The 15,664-nt window shown below is 42.0% G+C and overlaps 1 protein-coding gene across 1 annotated transcript in view; it reads right to left on the minus strand.

Moving 5' to 3' along the window:
- Positions 1–9,929, minus strand: part of LOC149458211 (heparan-alpha-glucosaminide N-acetyltransferase-like) — a 103,409-nt gene extending 93,480 nt beyond the window's left edge. Inside the window, exon 1 of the mRNA XM_089682468.1 lies at positions 9,841–9,929. Within this exon, the coding sequence (XP_089538594.1) occupies positions 9,841–9,923 (83 nt within the window). The 5' untranslated portion in view covers positions 9,924–9,929. The remainder of the gene's footprint in view (positions 1–9,840) is intronic.
- Positions 9,930–15,664: the final 5,735 nt, after the last annotated feature.

Below are 15,664 nucleotides of genomic sequence, written 5' to 3' on the forward strand. Positions count from 1 at the left end.
AAATAGATAGGAAAGTATTTTTTGCATAATTAGTGTAGAGCAACCTTCTCAATCCATACTATACAATCCTCACTACTATAAATCACAGCAATAATATAAAACAATAGTCAAATCAATGTATAAATCAAATAAATAAATCAAACGCATAAAGTAAAAGTAAAAAAATAAAGTGAAATCCAGAGAAACCCCAGTGGGATACTTGGTGAGAAAATATCTTCACTTCATCCTCCTGTGACAAGTGCACTTCCACCAAACAGGTGAAAAACCTGCTCACCTCATACAGTGCATACTTTTTACATTTCTTTAGATACTTCCTAGTTTCCATGCCTAGGAAAATGATGTCATACATCCCAAGAGTCTTCAGGAGGGGAGGAGGGGTTTCTCACCTAAGCACACCCTTCTGCCTGCATGTCTGAGCTAAACACAGATGGATTCCAGGAAGTAACGGCTACATGAATTATCTGCCCTTACTCAAGATGGCCACGGCCAGAAATGGTAGGGGGGGTTTTGCAAGTGATTTCTCACGAAAATAAAGCATGGAGACATGGATGGATGGGGGAATTTTCTTTCATTATTAAAAATGAATTGAATAGCCCTTTTTGTTTGTAGTGCTCAGGTACAGTTTAATTCCGCTTTAACAAAAAAATATGTTTAAAAGGATAGTTGCATTAGAGAAATTACAATTTTACAGCCCACAGCGATATACCACATTACTTGAGATTTTTTTTAAGCAGCACATAGAATTTGCTAATTCAGCGTATCAGTTTTGCACGACTGGATTTTGTCATTATGGGGCTGGCAGGTGAAACACTAAAAAAATTGAGTTCACAAAGTACAAGCAGACAAAATTCAGGCAATGCTTAAAAGTAATAAAGCCTCCTTAGGAGAAGAAATTATTTCTGGATATATTCCATTACATGGCAAGTATTTAAAGTGACACTAAACTATATCCTGTAGAACTGCTCAGTCACTTTCACAGACCCCTGCCAGTGCAGCCCACCACCATGCTTCCTGAGCTCCACCATCCCATGGCCTAGGATCCCCATTAGCTTTAGTGGAGGGCAAGGCAGACAACAAAGGTCTAGAGACCACTGATGTTTCATGAAAGAGAACATGACAGAACAAAATACTGTCACAGTGCAGAAAATATTAGTTACACTCATCACTTAAACCCCCCAAAAAATTTGAGGCCACCCCCATGTACACCTATTTACAAATGTAAACATGCTTTGAGGAAGCCTACATATGAATACATCAATTACACTACATGTTACATATCGCTGCTCACGCCTAGGGCCATTATTCACAGTAAATGATGACCTATAGGATATTTTAAAGCATCTCCTATGAAAACATTTGGGTACCAAATTTCGCCGTCATTTGGGCACCCACAGTTTTAAGGTTTGACATGTTTGGTAACTATTTACTACGCTTCTGATGACATCATATGACAAAACATGTAGGGCGGGGCTTGATAGCACTACACTTGTCCTCTGAGAAGAAATAGCTTTTTGCTGGGATTTAAAATGCCATACACATGGTTTTTATGTAAGTGCAATTTTAAATGTTTTTTACCTAATAAATATGGTGTTACGCTATGGAAGTTTCCCTTTGATGTTTTTATGGTGGTGGAGAAGTACTGTGGAGGTTCTGGAGGCGTTTTGTCGCAAACGATTGATCTAGAGGTGTTTCCATTATGGAGTCTGTCATCAGTGTATAGAGGTGTCAAGATCACACAGACGACCAACTTTCCTGGGGAGTGCTGCAACATCTCATGCAATATTTGACCTACCATTCCAGGTGGTCAATTATCTCTGGTGAGTGGGACTCTGGATGGGGAGTACTAATTGGAGCACTATGCACAGAGAATTGCTATGGCTAAGAACATATTGTATCACTTAACATTAACACCGGATGCAGGTTTCTTTGGAACTTTATTTATTTATTTTAGGTACGTATATAGCGCCGTCAATTTACACAGCGCTTTACATATATATTGTACATTCACATCAGTCCCTAACCCTCATGGGGCTTACAATCTAAGGTCCCTAACTCACATTCATATACAGGGGCCAATTTAGACAGGATCCAACTAACCTACCAACATGTCTTTGGAGTGTGGGAGGAAACCGGAGTACCCGGAGGAAACCCACGCAGGCACAAGGAGAACATGCAAACTCCAGGCAGGAGGTGCTGTGGCTGGGATTCAAACCAACAACCATAGTACTGCCAGGCGGAAGTGCTAACCATTTAGCCACTGTGCTGCCCATTCAATTTTTTTTTTTAACTTTTATATGTTTGCACAATTATTGGGATTTGAATATATATACAGAATTATTGTTTTATACAATTTCACTGTATACACAGTTTCAAGACATTGTGTATGTGCTATTTTTAGCACTATTGCCATTTAAGCACCTTGTATTTATTTATTGGTTTATTTGGGATTTAGTCACTGGGGAGGAGGGATATAATTGCCAGCCCACGGGGCATTATAGCACATGCACATTTGTGGGGACCCTTTGTGTAGTAGGGAGTTCTATCATTTATTTAATTAATTAATTAAAGTAGTTTTTGGGAGAGGCAGCGCAGCAATTTTTATGTTCGCATCTATTTACTACAACCTCATGTTTCATATTTTATCAAGAAATGGATAATATAATGCGGAGATAATATGCAAGCACTATCCGGGGATCTCAAAAGGAAAGCAGCTAGAACACCAAAAAAGGTAACCAAGAAAGAACCTTCCAGTAAAGTACATGTATATATATATAAGGTGCAGTGCTAAAATAATATAAATAACATATTATAAATCAAGTGCAAATATCAGATCACACTGAGGTGAGATTGAGTGAAATGAAAAGTCCCAAAATAAAGGCCCAACGTGGGGATCCGATAGATCCTAATGGGTGCGTGGGATAAAGTTCCAGTGTACCACACGGTGAATCTGGGGTAAAAATTGCGCACTCACCAGAAGTGCGTCAAAAATACGCATGTAAGAATTATCCTGTAGTATCAGGTAGCGGTCATCAATTGCCAAGATAAGGACAGGGTCATACACCTTCCAATCGCAACTTGGGGTGGGTACTCCAAAATTCTTAAACGTGTCTCAAGCGTGTCACCATCTGGGGTCCCCTTTTTGAACAGGTTCTGCAAGTGGGGACTCTCATTGAAGAGAGCCCAATAAGGGACACCACATAGTGTGATACCGTATACACTGAGTTTATTGAATCAGAAGGTAACACAACATGAATTGTAGAGGTAAAATGAAAGTAAACACTGACCAGATACTACTCAGGATGGCCACCTGCGGTGGTCAGACATCCGGATACTGTAGCCCCTCCTGATGCGTTTCGTGCGATGCACATTATCAAAGGGTCCTGGGCTTACCATTTCACTCAATCTCACCTCAGTGTAATCTGGTATTTATATTTATGTTATTTTAGCGCTGCACCTTATATATATATATATATATATATATATATATATATATATATATATATATATATATATATACATGGATAATATAATGCGTTTGTGTGCCCTAAAATTAAAAACATTTACATAAAAGTTTGAAATTTCCACCATTTTATTCTCCAAGGTCTCTGCTTTCAGAAAATACATTATGTCTGGGGGTTTCAATTATTCTTCAGGTTCAAAAGTAGCCCTGACAGTAAAATGATTAATGACCCTGTAATCTGTTTTTCATTAAATTGTTTCTTGCTGCATTTTTCTGCCTCTTTGTACTGTCCCTCGTGAGCCCCAACCAGCTCCTTTTCCCCATCATATCCCATAGTTCCTAGTCCATCTCAGGAGCGAGCAAGAGAGGGTGGCTACGTTCCATGAAGGATGAACATAGCCACCCTCTAACAGGAAGTCAGATCACAGCAGCAAAAAAAAAACAATGGAATTAGAAGATTTGGAAGAGGCTGACATTAATAGAAGGTACTTTTGTGCTAAGAATATATATTTACTAGACTCCAAATGAACTCTCCGCTAATGTCAAACACTTACAAAGATTATTGTTATTGTGCTTATAGGCAAAAAAGGGAAGAACATCTGCCCACATAAATATCCACAAACAAATATTTTAAAATTATATAAACATTTATGTATAGTGCTGTGTTTACCAGCCTCCTTCCTTTCCTTCATGAACACAGACAGCAATCTGTACAGATCGCTTCTGTGTCCATTGATCACTGACACATAGTAAACTGTGTTTACTATATGACAGTTTATGAATGAATAAGTCTCTATGCAGAGATCTCTGTTCATTCATGTGTATTGCAGCTGAGGTTACAGAGAAAAGGAATGAACTGTCTTCGGTCCCTTTCTCTATCTCAAAAAAGAGACATTAGGGGTCTGTTTAGACTTTTCACCAAATCCCCCACCCCCCCAAAAAAATTTTTAAATGTACAAAATATAAAAAATGCATTAATTCATTTAAAAAAATGTTTAAAAACACCATAGTAAAGCCTTTTTAACTCAGGGCATACATACTACAAGCCGTGTTTACCTGCATGGGGATGCCTAGGCATTCTGTGCATCCCCGATTCAAGCAGTTGAATTAATGTCAATTGGAATGCAGCAGCTGCACAGACACAGCTACTGCTCCCAAGTTGACATCCATGTGGGTCCAGGTGTGTGTCCCTGAGCTCAACTGTCGGGGCCCTGCATCCACACCCACAAGGATGTCAGGTTGGGAACAATAGCTGTGCTGCTGCATCCCAATTGACATGAATAGGACTACCTGCATAGGGATGCATGGAACACCTGGGAATCCCTGTGCAGGTAAACACGGCCCTCCACAGACACTTTAGTATGCCCCATGGAAACAATGCCTTAGTAGGAATTTAGCAGGAATTTTGTAAATTGTGTTTGTGTCTGCTAAAAATTAGTTTAGTGTATTTTTTGTGAAAATAGCAATTTGGTAAACATTTGCGAGGCATAAAAAAAATCTGTAGCACATTTTCTTTATTCTACAGGTCATGTGCTTTCAGAAAATGTATGGTTTGGGGGGAAAGTTTACAAATTCTAAAAGCTGTAAGGGAAAAATTGTAACCTCAGTTTTCTAAAGTAAATTGTGTTTATTTACAGTTTCGCGCACCTTTCACTTTTCACCATTTCATAAAAAGGCGCAATTTAAAATGTACAAATATTTGTTATTTATTACCTGAATACAGTTTCAGCTTTTATATTTAGTAGGAATTTAGCAGGAAGTTTGTATGTTTCGCTGTGTCTGTATCCACTAATAATGATTTTAGTGTATTTTAAGTGAAAATTGCGATTTGATAAATAGTTGTGCAAATATTGCGGGGCCTAAAAAATCAATAGCACATTTTTTTAATTCTACAGATCATATGCTTTCAGACAATATATGGTTTGGGGGAGGTCTAAAATTCTAAAAGCTGTAAGCGAAAAATTGTAACCACAGATTTTTAGAGCAAATTGTGTTTATTTAGTTTAGTGCACCTTCAGTGTTCACCATTTCACAAAAAAGGGGAATTTAAAATGTACAAATATTTGTTATTTATTAATTCAATACAGTTTAGTTTTTATACTTAGTAGGAATTTTGTAAGTTTTGCTGTGTTTGTATCTGCAAATAAGGATTTTTGTGTTTTTTTAGCAAAGAAAATTGTTTTGATATACATTTGCACAAATATCACAGGGCCCAAAAAAATCAGTAGTTGGTCCTAATCTACTGGTCCTATGCTTTCAGAAAATGTATGGTTTGGGGGCTTCTTCCCAAACTCTGAAAGCTGTAAGGGAAAAATAAAAAAAAATGGAAAAATTGTAATAATGGTCTGGCCACCTGAGTTTAAAACCACAGGGCTGAGTGTGATGTACAGCCTGTATGCAGGCATTCTATCAGCCGTAAGGATTTTCAGTTGGGTGGGCCCTGGTTGGCTCCGCCGCAGGAACTTCCACATGCAGTGGGTGTGGTGATGGTCTCTTCCCCTAAATATGGGTAATTTGCTTGTCTTGGCTCTGAAGAATGGAGTGTGTCTCCCGAAACGCGTCAGCTATTACAACTGGTAACCTGTTCTACAGGACCTCCGCTACCTAGGACTGATTCACTTGGCTACATCACAAGCTTAATAATGGCATGCAATGCCAAGCTGCAGTTTCTAAAGCGAGCAAATCCTCTCTTGTATTAGGAGAAGTATAGACTCCAGAAAGAGAGAGATATCGTATTACCCCTGTATTACCCCTGTATTACCCCTGTACAAATCATCTGGAATATGCAGTTCAGTTTTGGGCACCAATTCACAAAAAGAACATTGGGGAACTGGAGAAAGTGCAGAGAAGGGCAACCAAACTGATACAAGGCATGGAGGAGCTCAGCTATGAGGAAAGATTAGAGGAACTGAATTTATTCTCTCTTGAGAAGAGAAGATTAAGGGGGGGATATGATCAACATGTATAAATACATCAGTGGTTCATATAGTGAACTCGGTGTAGAGCTATTCACCCTGAGGCCATCACAGAGGACAAGGGGCACTCTTTACGTCTGGAGGAAAGAAATTTAATCTCCAAACACGGAAAGGTTTCTTCACAGTGAGAGCTGTGAAAATGTGGAATAGACTCCCTCAAGAGTTGGTTCTGGACAGCTCAGTGGATTGCTTTAAAAAAGGCCTGGATTCTTTCTTGGATACACAGAATATAACTGGATACTAACATTTATAGGTAAAGTTGATCCAGGGAATATCTGATTGTCTCTCGGGGGATCAGGAAGGAATTTTTTCCCCTGCAGGAGTAAATTGGATCATGCTTTGCTTGGTTTTTTGCCTTCCTCTGGATCAACTGTGGGTGTAGGATTATAACTTTTTTTTTTAACTGGATGGACCTTTGTCTTTTTTTTTAGCCAGACTAACTATGTAATTGGTGAGGGAGAGAAAAGGGGTTTGTTGGAAGTTCAGTAAAGCTCACTGTCAGTGGGGAGTGTAATGGAAATTCCAGCATAAGTGCTCAGGATATAAGGGGCTAGCCTTATCCAGTGCATCATAAGCAAAGGGTGTTATTCCTCAGGGCTGGGACCTGGGACCTGCTACCATGGCTAAGTGAGTATCTGGACAGGGATATAGTAAGGCCCACCAGCTCCCATGGGTAGTGCAGGATAAATTAAAGGAAAAGGTTGAATTGGGTAGAATGGAAGGGAGCTTAGGTATTCCCTTATACCTCATCTTTGGGTTTCTTCACTAGCAGTTGTTCTGAAGCAGGAGGTAGAGACGTTTTGTCAAACGTTTTGGCAGTGATGGCAAATAGCTTAGTAAAATAGTGTATGTGTCCTTCAATGTGGCAAGGTCTTTAGTTAGTAAAGCAGGGCCAGGGGACTTGATGGTGAGTCTTGAGTCTGCTTTTAGAATGTTGCCAGTCCATCTGAACTGTCAGTTTCTTTTGGGTTGTTGTTTCGACCCATAGGCTGAGTCTTCTGCAAATACTTAGCTCAAGAAATGAATTTCAAGGATTTCAAGGGAAGGGAAAGCTGAATTGAGGGTCCGAGATAATTTCCCCTCCACCTTTAAGCTTTAAGCTTAAGGTGTCCTTTGAGGATCTGCAGCTTTTTATGGACTTATCAGGCTCAGTAGGATTTGGAGCTTATTAACCCCCATGGTCACATCAAAGCCGATTTTGAAATCATGTGACTTACAGTGAAGTCGCACGATTTCAAAAACGGGTGACCTGTCGATTTCATTGTGATTTGCAAGACATCTGACACAGATGTCTATGAAAATCGCAACAAAAGTAGTACATGTACTACTTTAGATATCGGTGCTGCTCCGACCAAGTCAGAACCGCACCGATATGACCGCTCTAACAGCAGACAATAGGGTGCGACTTGGCATATGATTTGCAAGTCGCCTGGCATGCAAATCGCATTCCAGGTCGCACACGATGTGACCGAGGTGTCACAAAGGGAATAGCGCATAGGGGAATGGCCTCAGGTATAGTGTCAGTTGACTTTAACAACTGTTTTTTGACAGGAGCATATAATGTACTCATCACAGGTTTCAACTTTGTTTAAATGTTTAACTTGTTTGATAAATGCATGTCTAAAAACAACACAATAATAAAAAGAATTGTAAAAAATTTATTTTTTTGGAATTCTTTCCTTTGATGGTGGTCTTTCAAATTTGTGGAAACATGTTTCTGGGAAAGAACTATATATTTGGGGCTGTGGAAGCAGTGAACAACTTCACAGGGTCATCGCAGCCAGTAGTGGATTTTATTATTGGTCTTAATGGGGTTTATTTACTAAAGCTGGAGAGTCCAAAATCAGACTCCCTTCTGCATAGAAACCAATCAGCTTCTAACCTCAGCTTGTTCAATGAAGCTTTGGCAATGAAACCTGGAAGCTGATTGGCTTCTATGCAGAAGGGAGTCTGATTTTGGAACCTCCAGCTTTAGTAAATAAACCCCAATGTGTCTGCTTTTAATGTGTAACAATACAACATACCAAGATGGACAAAACTGGTTGAGGTTGAGATTGATGTTTGGTGTACATCCACTGCAGGGTTGGGTTACTTGCCCAGTAGCTTGTTTTCAGCTCTATACATTGTATAATGGTGCTCCATGGGTGCAGGTCTCTTGCTACAGTAATTAAAGCTATCTGAATTTTGATTTTGTACAGCCTTCAAGGTATGCTTAGAAAGGCTTGGCTTGCCTACTCAGGAGTATAACACACATTCTTTCAGTATAAGGGCTGTGACAGAGGCTTACAGATTGGGGGGGGTTGTATTTATGTAAAAAAAACCCAATGGCTCTCCAGCCTGTCCTGAGAGTGATACATCTGCTCAAGCCAAACCCGACATTCAACACATATGCCAAGGGGGAGGAGCATCCAAAAAGAAGTCACTGCAAAAAAACCCTCACAATAATGGGTGAAGCACCTCAATGGCTAATGAACAGAATATATATATATATAGGACGTAAACAATGAACAATTCAGTGCATAAACCCATCCACACCCCCACAACACCCCCCCACCCAAAGCAACTCCCCCCACAACATAGGAGCCCCCCAAAAAATGGGATCCCACCCCAGCACCCCACCCTTGCCACCTTAGGCCAGACTTGTTCAACAGTTGTTGTAAAAGAGTGCTGATGAATAGTACTTGTTTTCATTGTTATTTTTCCTTTTTGGAATTTAAGTACATGTGTGGTTTGGGTAGTAGAAAAACATTCTCATCTCTTGTTATGGTGTTGTCTGAAATAGTACCCCACACAGTGCAATAAGGTGCTTCCTCTCCTGAGGCTGTCAGAACAGGAACAGACTTACTTAGGCAGAGATGGAGTATACTCCACTGATGTAGGACTTGATGTCTTCAACCTCTACATCTTAGAAGGCATTGAGGTGGCTTAAGGCTTATGGCGTGATATGCATGGATAAAGCATCATCTATGCATGGGGGATTCAAGCTCTTGAAAATGCCATGTTTTGACCAATAGCAAAGATTTAGCCAATGATAGATATAGAAAGAGATGAAAAATAGGCCAGGTAAAAACTATGGGGATGATGGCTGGTACAGTTTATTGGGTCATTTAGCTACACTCCTAGATTAGAAGTTTTAAGGAACTGTCAGGGGCCTGCCAATTGGTCAAATATTCCTGTTATATTATGTTTCTTGTTTATTGGTTTAATTATATTATGTATGGCATGTTCTGTGTATCCAAAAACTGTATGCTGCAGCTTTTTTGCATTTCAGCTTTGTACAATTTTAAATTAAAGTAAGCTGTAGTGTTCATGTGATTATTGAAAAGGTTGTAGGAGAGGTCCTAGGTTCTACCCCAGGTCTTGTAGCTACACATTAAAAAGCATAAATTATAAACTGTACATTACCCTCTAAATGTGTCCAGAGAAAGTAGGCGTTTTGGTTTGGGAACATCAGCATTTTGTTCTTGGCTAAGAGCCGATTCCTGCATTAATATAAAAGACAAGTACTTATTTGGATGCAAACTGTACATATCATTTAAAAACAAAGGAATGGCCGTTAGTGTGCCTACACAGTGACATCTTAACCGTATGCCAGTCCCTTGCCTGTGTTAACCTATAAAGGGAAGAATCAGATGAACAGACACTAACTCATCTCCTAGCAGAGAGATCCATACATGTATTCTTCTACTGCATGTGTCATGGAAATTTTGTATTGTTGGTCGAACTTTAAATGTGTCATATATTCTTGTTATTCATATGTCTCTCGTGTGGCTTAATTAAAGCTCTGAAGGCTGCAATTGGGCCATGCACATGTACAATGTATGTATTACAGTACTCAGCTCGGTAACGGATGAGATGGCAGATCTGCGCTTATAGACCGGCGTGTATACCACCACGGCATTCGATGCGAATGCCGCTGGCAGTAGACCGCGGGCCTGTATCCACATGTCAGCAGCATAGTACCACATGGGCTTCATAACGCAAGGCGCCAAGCGGTGTGAACTCCACGTGTAGGCTTATGCATATCTTACAACCCATTACCAATCTGAACTGTATCCGGATGGATGTGTTTTAATAAAGATCGTATCGGGCCCATCCAGGTACAGACTGATATTTCTAGGGAATGCTTGTACGGAGAATGGACATACTGCTAGGAGCTGGAAAATATGCTCTCCACAGAGGGCTCATGGGAAGGGGAGGAGATATGCTCTCCACAGAGGGCTCATGGGAAGGGGAGGAAGTCTGCTGACCTCAGAAGGCTCATGGGGGAAGACCAGTGACAGATAATAGAAAAGGCTATGCTCCAATCGGAATGTACATCCTGTGAATAGGCACTCCCCATTGCATTGTTCTGTGGGAGGGGTTTGACCTTATTCATGTGGGGGGGCGTGTGTGTATTTGTAATAAAACCAAAGGGGAGAATGAAAATTGCCCTTATGTGAATTGCAACACTAGCCTTAGAGTGTCGTGTGATCATTCTAGGGTAACGGAGCTCCATCACCAACATTTCAACAGAGCTAACCCATTTGGATGGGCAGGAATCGTGCAGTTTAGCTGCAGTCGTGGTAAGCGAGATTCGCACAGCTTTATGGGGGATTTCTGCGCATCCAACTGCGAGTACTCACGGTAAGGAGAAATTCGTTAAAGCGAATTTCCAAGACACATGCCTGATATACTGGGCATGTTATCTGTTTATATTTTCATCGATCAGTGGTTTGCCCTATGGGAATATGTACTGAGCGCACATTTATCACAGGGACTAGTAACCTCTGTGTTCATCTCTACTCAAGTCCTGAGTAAAGAATGCAATGGGCGATGTGTAAACACCAACTTACTGATAACCCTAAATTCCACTTCCTAATGAATATGACATCAGAATAGTATGGCTGTGCAGCCACACATGTCATTAGATCAGACCTATGTACAGAATATAGACATTCCTCATTTTAAACATCTCCCTATATGTTCTTTCTTCCAGGTTACCCTGTTCCAAAAATGTGTAAACATTTTTAGTAATACGAATCTTTGTTGACTCACAGTATTGCATGGTGGTTTGTACACAGTATTTTTTATGACCAGGAATAAAAAAATAAATGTAATAGTTTTCCATTTTTTGTTAGAGAAACAGGAAATATCACATACTGATATATTTACATGGGCAGCCAATAGGTGGAGCTCCCATCTTATCTTTTCTAAATGTTTCCCAGTTTCTTTTCACCTTTGTTTACAGAGCTGAAGCTGAAACTTGTATGTACAAGTTAATGAATCAGAACAATGACATTTCAATGCTTATTCCATCTGAAGTACCTGGATGATCCTGCCAGTCACTTTTTTCCTTGTTCTAAACTGACCACACAAACCAGAGATCTGTGCTTGCATGGTCAGTTTTCATCCTTTGGCTGGCCATTCAGAGATACAGGACACTGTGCAGATGCACAGAATGCCTGTATTGGGTAGTTTGTTTAGCCACCATATCCCCGCCCAATCATAGCCTTCCTCTGGCACATCCCCCCTCCCAATCAGCCTGATGCTGGAACACGCCTGTGGATGGGTGCAGCCTGATACAGCGGCAATAAACACACTGAGTCTGATTGTAGTTAACAGAACTTATATTGAAGAAACAGCCCAAAAATGAAAAACAACCCAGTGGGGATGAGACCCAGCTGACCTGTACTGTGTGAGTTCAATGGGGAGGATTCCAAAGTAGAATGGCGTGTCCCTAGCCTGTCCCTACTCGTCCAGAACCCTTCCCTGTCACTCTACACTTTCCCTGACAGATGGGGGGCTCTTTCCCTATGTTAATAACTCGCAAAAAGTGCACCAAAGCTGGGGGGTAGGCACCTAAAAAGGCTCTGCTGATCCAAGATGGCCACCAGGTTCACCTGGATGCAGCGTATATAACCAGAATGCTGCCTCGGGGGATCAAGGAAACCATAGAGAAACCAAGATTCTCTTGACTACAGCGGAGAAACCACATGCTCCCTGCTCAATTACAGCCTGCATCGTGCCTGAATAGACTATAGAACACAGGAACAATGTGTGTCTGCACAGTGTCCTGTATCCCCCACTATCAGGAAGAAGACATGCATGGTCACGACAGAACTTTTTAGCTTTGTAAAAAAAATTAAGATAATTTCTTAAACTAAGCGAAAGCAGTCATGCTACCTTCATAGCTATCACTGTATTAGAAATTGTCTATAACATTGTATATTCGCAATTACTTTAACCGCCTCCCGCTATATATAGTAAAATGACGGACACAAGGCGGTTCTCTCGCTCTGGGAGCGCGCAGCGTGGCGATCGGCGGTGCGCTGTGTCCCTCGGACACAGTGGATCACCAATCAATGGAAAGAGCCGAAGATGTCGGCTTGGTCATGTGATCAGCTGTGTCAAATCACAGCTGATCGCATGTAAATAGGGAAATGTCGGTTATCGGCATTTCTCTCCTCACGAGCTGTCACGCTGACAGCTCGAGAGGAGAGGAGAGTCTGTAATCGGCATCCCTCAGAGGGGACATGTACACTGATCATCAGGGCACTGATGATCAGTGTGCCCTGATGATCTGTGTAGCCCCAGCAGTGCCACCTGTCAGTGTCCATCAGTGCCAGCTGTCAGTGCTCATCCATGCCACCTGCCAGTGCCCATCAGTGCCAAATCAATGCCACATTTCAGTGCCTACCAGTGCACATCAATGCCACATATCAGTGCCCATCTGAGCTGCCTTTCAGTGTTACCCATCAGTGCCAGTCAGTGCCACCTAACAATTCCAGTCAGTGCCATCTATCAGTGCTGCCAATCAGTGCCACCTACCAGTGCCAGTCAGTGCAGCCTATCAGTGCCCGTCAGTGCTGCCTATCAGTGCCGCCTAACAGTGCCAGTCAGTGCCGCCTATCAGTGCCAGTCAGTGCCGCCTATCAGTGCCATGTATGAGTGCTGCCTTTCAGTGCCCATCAGTGATGCCTGTCAATGCCCATCAGTGCCACCTACCAGTGCCTCCTCAACAGTGCCCATCAGTCCCACCTATCAGTGTCCAACAGTGCAGCCTCATTAGCGCACATCAGTGAAGGAGAAAAATCACTTATTTACAAAATTTTATAACAAAAACTAAGAAAAAACTTATTTTTTCAACACTTTCAGTGGTTTTTGGTTTGTTTAAGAAAAAATTAAAAACCCAGAGATGATTAAATACCACCAAAATAAAGCTCTATCTGTCACAAAAAATGCAAAAAATGTCATATGGGTACAGTGTTGTATGACCACGCAATTGTCATTCAAAGTGCAAAACGCTGAAAGCTGGAAATTGGCCTGGGCAGGAAGGGGGTATAAGTGCCCTGTAGGCAAGTGGTTAACAAAAAAAAATTATTTTCAACTTTAGTTTACAGGTGCTGCAATTTTGTAACAAAAAGAAAATTAAAATGCTGCTTCCATAAAGCAGCAGAAAGAGCTCTGTGATGGGAGACAGCCAGGCACACGATCAAGCTCTCCTCTCAGTTTTTCCTTTTTTCCTCCTTTGTTTTTTTTGAAGCGAGAAAGCAGTTAACAATGAAAATGGCAACAACATTTGTCCAACAAAATTGACAGCATACAGTTTGTCGGTATAGTTTGAGAATCAGGTATCAGTGCTGGGTCGAAGGATGGGCAGTAAGAAACAAAAAGACAGATGGCGGTCGGTTGAACAACTAGCAGTTAAAGTGTACAATATATTTTAATTTTAAGTGGAGGGTAGGATATCAATTAGAGGGTCATTGGTTAACAGTCTGGTTTGAAACCATTGGGTATATTGAAAACATTGTACTAACGATTGTTTGGTATCTGCAGGCAAGATTTGAATGAAAGATTTCCAGATATCAAAACATTTTTAGACCCATGACTCCTTTATCATTCAGATGAAGAGTCCCAAATCTAGCAATGCACTAAGTATGCATGTAAAGTACATCACTGTGTAGTATCCTTTTTTCTTTTTAGGTTTTGTTAACATGTATGTCAATACCATGTATTTTTGCAGAATTTTTGCTGCCATGAATATTACAATGGGCACCACACAGTGTTGTACACACAGGAGCGGTAGCGTTGTGTTGTGTTAAAAATTAGACAGCATGTTGTTCTAATGAGACATCAATGCTTATCAGCCGCCTACATTGATTTCAATGGTAATGGTATAACTACACCTGTCAGGGATCCCTCCTCGTGCAGCCGTGCGACGGCGCCGGATCCCTTTTGACCGCGGCAGTGTGAGTGCGCATGCGCGGGAGCATGCAGGAGCGCATGCGCAGGAGCGTGCGAGTGCGTGCATGCTCAGTAGTGTACATGTCCCCGCAAGGCGGGATATTGAAACCTCCAATACAGTTCAGTCAATGCCTTCTGGTCTATAACATTCTGCACTCCATAACCAGATTGTGTTGCCTGTATCTGATCTGACCTGACTAAGAAAGAACTCCGCCTGCACCAACCCCGGCTTATCCTTGACTACTCGCTTGCCTGCTCCCTTGTACTTCATTTGCTCGTTTGATCCTGACCCGGCTTGTCTGACTCTGCTGCACCTACTTACCTGTATCTTCACCTGTCCTGTATCCTGATTGCTGCCATACTTACCTGCTGCTGCACCCACGGTCCTGCACCTGACCAGCATCCTGGTCACCGCCTTACTTACCTGCTGCTGCACCCATGGTCCTGCACCTGGCCAGCATCCTTGTCACCGCCATACTTACCTGCTGCTGCACCCACGGTCCTGCACCTGGCCTGCATCCTGGTTACCGCCATACCTGCCTGCTGCTGCATCCACGCTCCTGTGTCCGTTCCCGGTCTGCATCCTGATTGCCGCCATACCTTCCTGCTGCTGCACCCACATTCCTGCATCCGCACCTGGCCTGCATCCAGATCTCCGGGGTCTTCACCTGCCTGCTACCAGCTCCAGAACCACCCGGCACTCGTGCCACTCCTGGCTCTGCGCCCTCTGTTCCCACTATCAGGGGCTCCGAGCGGGAGTAGTAAGAGGACGCCTCCTCTCCACGTCAGGCTCCCCAACCAGGTACATGACAGTACCAGAAGGCCATGTCGGAGCCTGAGAGAGGGTCCTCTCCTCTGAAAGAGATCTGCCAGCACATTGCGGCATTGACACAAGCCGTCAATGGCCTGCAAGAGGGTTATAACTGTCTAGAGAACCGTTTTCAGACTTTATCTGCACCCACACCCTCTGCTAGCACTGCAGCGACATCCACTCCAACTTTCG

The sequence above is a fragment of the Staurois parvus genome, unplaced genomic scaffold (assembly GCF_062004578.1).
Source record: "Staurois parvus isolate SC_StPar_1 unplaced genomic scaffold, SC_StPar_1.0 ptg000291l, whole genome shotgun sequence".
Classification (NCBI taxonomy): Eukaryota; Metazoa; Chordata; class Amphibia; order Anura; family Ranidae; genus Staurois; species Staurois parvus.